The following is a 6,473-nucleotide window of genomic DNA, read 5'->3' on the forward strand; positions in this document are numbered from 1 at the left end:
ATTATTATAATAAAAACCTACTTTCCACTTGTTCTCCCGTCTCGTGGGCGGGGCGGGGGCGGGCACCAGACCCACCTCTTGAGGAGAAGACCCCCACACACCCCCAGCCCCTCGGGGGGTCGCCTCCTTCAGGACCCTGTGGTGTGTGTGGGGTGGTCCCGGGGGTCCATCCCGAGGCTGGGGGGGGTGTGAGGGGGCCGGGGCCGCGCCGTCGGGGCGTGGGCCGGGGGCGGGCGCATGGGCGGGGTGTGGGATGTGAGGGGGGGGGGCGGCTGCGGGCGGCGATATAAGGGAGGGGCGCGGGACCCCCGCCCAGCCCGGACGGGGCGCGCAGCGGCGGAGCGGAGCCATGGGGGCGGCGGGGTCGGGGTAGCGCTGCCGCCCCCCCCCGCCCCGGCCGTCCCGGGGATGCGGCGCCGGGAGCCGCGGCCGGGGGCCGGGCGGCGCCGCCGCCGCCACCACCAGCACCACCACCAGTACCACCAGTACCACCAGTACCACCAGCAGCAGCACCACCCAGGCTCGGGGGGCCGGCGAGCGGCCGTCCCCTCGGTGTGCGCCATGCGGGGCGGGGGCTGCTGCTGCCCGCTGCTGCTGGCGGCGCTGGGCTGGCTGCTGCCGGCGGGGGCGGCGGGCAGCGGGGAGTACTGCCACGGCTGGATGGACGGCCAGGGCGGCTGGAGGGACGGCTTCCAGTGCCCCGAGCGCTTCGACGGAGGCGACGCCACCATCTGCTGCGGCAGCTGCGCCCTCCGCTACTGCTGCTCCAGCGCCGAGGCCAGGCTGGATCAAGGAGCCTGCGACAACGACCGCAGGCACGGAGCCGCCGAGCCCGGGCGGCCCGGCAAGGATGGCCCCGACGGGGCGGCAGGTGAGGAGGAGCCCCCCGGGGAGATGGGGGGGTCCCCGTGCCGGGGATCGGCGGCTCTGCGTGGTTTGGGGTCTGTCCCGAGTGGGAATAGGGGGGCGGCGGTGGTGCTGCGGAGGGTTGAAGTGGGAGAGGCAGCCGGGCGGTGCGCCCCCTCCACGCTGCTGCGGCTGCAGGGACCCGGCGCTGCCGTGCCCCGGAGCAGGGGACGCCGCTCGCCAGCGGCCTGGGGCGCAGCGAGCTGCCGGGGGTCTGCGCGTCGCTGCTTAATCGCTCCCTCGGCCCCCACTGTGCTCCCAATTAAACAGCGAAGAGAAAAAAAAAAGAACACCAAACAGCCCATAAGTAGATTTTAAAAAAAAAAAAAAAGTGACATGACATTTCTGAGTGACTCGCGGCCGGTCCCGCTCTAATTGTGTGCGCTCGCCAAGCTTGGGTGCCACCAGTTCAGACGGCTCCTTCATGAGATTGAGTTTCAAGGGTAAACTCGAGTCTTTCTACTGCTGTTTCAATAAAAAAAAAAGCCTCGGTGGCTTTCCAGCACATTTGCTGCCATCCACACATGGTGAGCACGCTAGAAGTAGCCTGAAGTGATGTTATAATTAGGGCAGATTTACTCTCGGAAAACTTGTGTGCTGCAGTCTGCAGCAAGTGTATGCACCTGCCAAAGAGCCGCTGTCTCGCTGGGTGCAGAAGGAGACACGATCCTTCGTGAGGCCTTTGTGTAGGCAGTGTTAAAATTACAGAAGAGAGGAGGGAAGAATGTGGCCTTTTGGCCCATAGCCCACTGCGTGTGTTCAGCTGTGCAAGGAGCTGCGCTGACTTCAGCGGGCCCATCGCCCCCTCAGCAGCTCTTGCACGAGATCATCTCGCGTGGTGAGGGGTGGCCCTGTCCCTTGGCCCCGTGTCTGGTGCCCACCATTAGTGGTGGCTTCCTTAGAGCTGGTCGGGAGGAGCTGCACAGGGCTCTGCATCCCCACGCTGACGAGTTTTGATGGCCATGATGAAGCCCAGGCTCATCTGGAGCATTTGAAAGCACTGAAGGGAGATCCCATCCCCTCATCACTCCCAGATACATCCGTAAAGATGTGGGGCTGCTCCAGAGCATGGAGCAGCCCCACAGTCAGCCATGGGGCTGCCCTGAGGGCTGACAGCAGATGGAGAGGGCTGGCAATGTGGAGGGATGCGATGCAAGGTCTGACCATCCCGTGATCCCAAGCAGGAGTCCTGGTCCCAAAGCATTTTGCTATGGCACTGCTCAAACTGGGCGCTCTCGCTTAATTTTTCTAGTTGGGGAGGTGTGAGCTGTGCAGTTTAGCTCCCTGATGGTAACGTCTAAGATGCTTTGGAAGCTCCAGCCCTTGGTTTTAGCTGCCCTGTGTAAGCGTGCAGCTGAATGCTGAGCTTTCATCGCCAAGCGCACAGAGCTGAGGTGGGCTTGGTGCTGGGAAAGGGGGCGGAGGGGACCTCCTGCAGCTTGCCCGTGCTCCCAGCACCCACCTTCTCCTTGCCGTTGCAGTGCCCATCTACGTGCCGTTCCTCATCGTGGGCTCCGTCTTCGTCGCCTTCATCATCCTGGGCTCGCTGGTGGCGGCGTGCTGCTGCCGGTGCCTGCGGCCCAAGCAGGAGCCCCAGCAGAGCCGCGCGCCCGGGGGCACCCGCCTGATGGAGACCATCCCTATGATCCCCAGCGCCAGCACCTCCCGCGGCTCCTCCTCCCGGCAGTCCAGCACCGCCGCCAGCTCCAGCTCCAGCGCCAACTCGGGGGCCAGAGCCCCCCCGACCAGGTCGCAGACCAACTGCTGCTTGCCCGAGGGGACCATGAACAATGTCTACGTCAACATGCCGACCAACTTCTCGGTGCTCAACTGCCAGCAGGCCACCCAGATCGTGCCGCACCAGGGGCAGTACCTGCACCCGCCCTACGTGGGCTACGCCGTCCAGCACGACTCGGTGCCGCTCGCCCCCGTGGCCCCCTTCCTGGACGGTTTGCAGGGTGGCTACAGGCAGATCCAGTCCCCGTTCCCGCACACCGGCGGCGAGCAGAAGATGTACCCAGCCGTGACCGTGTAGCGCCGCCGTGTAGCTGCCTCCCCCTCCCAGCCCAACAGGTTTTTCATATCCCAGCCGAACAGAGGAGAAATACTTCCTTGGAACGTAGCTCCCAGAACATCGCTTGTAAATAATTTTGAAAGGCTCATGCATGTCAGACAGTGTTTATAAACCATTTATTTTCATCGGGGTCCGTTGCCAGAAACTGTAGGATGATATCGCTGAATTAACATTTCCAGATACGCTTTCATTCCAGTGCATGATTTACAGTGGTGAAGGATTATGCTTAAAAAGCATATGCATTGCAGATCACTGTGCTTGCGAGATAAATGCCGGAGCCATTAAGTGCCCTTCAGGTATGACATGGTCAGAAATATTTGCCTAATAATTCGTAGAAAGAGTTCTGTTCCACTGTACGAGACCACAGTACTTAAGAAACCTCTCTTCTCCTCTCCTCCAATTCCTTAGTGACATTTCCCATTGCTTTACAGACAATCACCACTGAACCTGAGCAGGGCCGTCACTCTCTGCTCAGTTCCTGGTACCAGCTCCCATGGTTTTTTGGGCCCTGGGCCCCGGGTGAGCTGCCACGCGGTGCTCAGTCTCGCAGAGAACAACTTTTCCTTGAACCTGGTATTTATGTAGGAACTTGGAGCAGATGAATTACTCGGCTCTTACTTCCAGCGCACTTGAAACCCTTCTTGATTTGATTTTTTGCCTCAAGATCAGGAACTGGTAGTGGTTTGCACAAACTCTGTCTCTTTGCGGACTTCCTACTACGAACAGGGTGCGAGGTACTTGCTCCTCCAGCCACCAGCACAAATTTTCGACTCCATGATCGCTGTCGGAGCCGAAGCGATGCTTACCGAGGAAGGTTGTGCTGTGACTTCCAACACACCTTGTTTGACCTCGCCTCCTATTAAACACTCAACCCGTGTGCGTGGGCTTGATGGGCCCAGGCCCTGCCGCAGGCTCATGATGGAGCCCACCCATGGGACCATGTGGGCCAGCCCACCCTGGTCCCACTGAACCAGCAGGGGCTTGCAGAGCTTGGAAATCCATCCTGGATTATTCTTGGGAGCAGAAAGGCCCAACGATGTTTAAAAATCTGTGTGGAGGATGAGGGAAAAGGCCCAAGCAACGCATGAAAGGCTGCACCTGCGGAGGGGGCATTGCAGCCAGCACCGTGCGTTTGTTGGGTAAATGCCACCCGAGTTTGGCCAGGCAACAGCACACAGGAAATAATCAGACCATGCTAATCGCAATGTATCACCCCAGGCATATTTAAACAAGCAAAACAGTCTTTAGGGCTGATTTTGTCTCTTAGAAAACCTGGTCTCTGCCTTTCAGTCCGTTTGTTCTTCAGACTAAATGCTGCAGCTGTGTGCTAAGGGCAAAGCCCAGACCGGGCAATGGCTGTAAGCAGACCAGAGCTGGCAAAAGGGTTCTTGTTTCCGATACTGTATCAGTACGTAGCAATAACTGTGACACTACTATTTTTTGTATGTCTCTTTTAAAACCGCGCGTTCGCGTGGAAGCGTTGCCAAATCCGACGGTTTACTTGTAAACACGCCACACACACACAGGCAGCCTACAGAAAGGGAGAAATGTTTTTGACCACTGAAATAGGAAAAATGAATAGGTAATTTATACCCGATCTGCTGTTATTGGCCGGGATCTCCCCATTCAGCGTGTGTGACCTTTACAAAAACGCCGGCTCGCAGGCCCGGCCTTCGCCTCCTGCCGCGTCGGGAGCAGCGGCCTGCAGGCCCCGCGGTGACAGTGACGGGGACAGTGGTGGTGACAGTGCCAATACTGGTGCCAGCAGCTCGTCCAGGAGCTGGAGATACTCGTCCCTGGGTGCCGAGGAGGTGGGCTGTCTCGACGAGCCCACTGATGTGGTGTCCCCGCCAGCCCCGATCGCCATCGGCTCCGGCCGCTGCCCACCGCACTCCTTGCGCGCCCCCCAACAAGGACACCTGCTCCCACCCGTGACGTTCAGGTGAACCTTTGTACATTGTTTACTTGTTTTTAAAAATAAATAAATAAATAAATATGAATAAGTTAAATTTAAAGTCTGTAGAAATTAATTTACAGCCGAAGGAGAAGAAACCTGAGTTGTAATAAAAGGAAGTTTGTGAGATGTGCTGTTTTTTTGTTTTTGTTTTTGTTTTTGTTTTTTAATGTCATGTATAATAATGTAAAACCAATGTTAACATTTGATATAGCTTTTAAATCTCTGAAAGGGTGCTTGGTTTAAAGTGTTTCTTACAGATGAAGAAAAAAGCCCCCTTTGTTTCTTAATAAATACTTTATGGTGTGACTTTTTGTTTGCTTTGTTGCCGTCATTGTTTTGTTCAGTTAATGCCTCACTTGCCTCTGTCTACAAGAGCGTGTCCGACCAGCCCAGCAAAAACAAAGTCTGGATTTTCGGATGGGTTTTTAAAGAACAGAAGCACCAACACCCACCACGTGCATGGCCGAAAGTTGTGGCCCAGTGGGCTCTGTCCCCTAAGGGTGATGGGGCCATGGAGGTGACAGAAGCACCTTGCCCGAGGCCATGGCCAGGTGGCTCAGGTGCACTCCAAGCTGATGCTGTCCCTTTGGGGTTCAGGTCCTTGGTAGTGGCTTCTCCTGTGTGACAGGAGCCCTCAGCATTGTTGAGAGATGCAACACTGCCCAGTGCTGCTTACAGAGAGAGGAGAATGGACCAGCAGTGAATGCATGGTGTCTGTAACACCAATTTGTTCACAAATTTAGATTTTGATTTCACCTTCAGGAAAAGCTTGTCTCTTCTATAAGTGCCCTTACCCCTGTACCTGCCCAAGCAGGGACACCCAGAGCAGGCTGCCCAGGCCCACGTCCAGGCGGCTTTTGGAGCTCCCCAAGGAGGAGACCCCACAGCCTCTCTGGGCAGCCTGTGCCAGGGCTCCGTCACCCGCCCAGCACAGCAGTGCTGCCTGGTGCTCAGAGGGAGCCTCCTGGGTGCCCGGCTGTGCCCATGGCCTCCTGTCCTGGCACTGGCACCACAGTTCCTGTGCCTGGTGGAGCTGACTTAATGATCCAAGGGGCTCAGTTTGGGAACAGGGGCAGCAGGGGGATGCTATCCAAATTCATAATTCACAGCCATGTCCTTCTAAGTGGGGATTTTTTCCATACTAGCAAAAAAAATGAAGTCTCACAAGGAAAACACAGCCCCGCTGTGCCAGCAAGGTCCAGCCCAGGCTCGCCAGTCTCCGGGATGAGGCCATGCAGCATTCCCAGCACTCAGTTGTTGAGAGGTCCCTGGGGTGGGGAGTGCAGCGACTCTGAGCATTTGTTACCTAGGAGAGCCTGTTGTTCCCTCTTACCTCTTTTTTTTTTTTTTTTTTCTTCTGATTTTATTATTTATTAAGAGGCTAAAACCTGGAGATAAGGGAAGGAAAAAAAAAAAGAAGAAGAAGAAGAAGCCACTCTTCTAAACCTGCTGCACAGCACAAAAATACACTTTTAGCTGTAGAGGACTGCAAGAAGTGACGGAAGCTCTCTGCAGGCGTTTCACCCACCCCGCAGC

The 6,473-nt window shown here is 56.9% G+C and overlaps 1 protein-coding gene across 1 annotated transcript; it reads left to right on the top strand.

The window, feature by feature from the left end:
- The first annotated feature begins 383 nt into the window (after positions 1–383).
- SHISA2 (shisa family member 2) lies at positions 384–5,243 on the top strand. The gene is made up of 2 exons (XM_084498194.1): positions 384–871; positions 2,388–5,243. Exons 1-2 carry the CDS (start codon positions 409–411, stop codon positions 2,939–2,941), a joined length of 1,017 nt encoding a protein of 338 aa, XP_084354320.1. The 5' UTR covers positions 384–408; the 3' UTR covers positions 2,942–5,243.
- The last annotated feature ends 1,230 nt before the right edge of the window (positions 5,244–6,473 follow it).

This window comes from Aythya ferina (assembly GCF_964211825.1).
Source record: "Aythya ferina genome assembly, chromosome: 1".
Lineage (NCBI taxonomy): Eukaryota > Metazoa > Chordata > Aves > Anseriformes > Anatidae > Aythya > Aythya ferina.

Excerpts from the sequence above, each read along its gene's own strand:
- SHISA2 (XM_084498194.1), top strand. The coding sequence starts at position 409 with ATGCGGCGCCGGGAGCCGCGGCCGGGGGCCGGGCGGCGCCGCCGCCGC. Across the intron at positions 872-2,387 it reads TGGCCCCGACGGGGCGGCAG|TGCCCATCTACGTGCCGTTC; the intron begins GTGAGGAGGAGC and ends TTGCCGTTGCAG.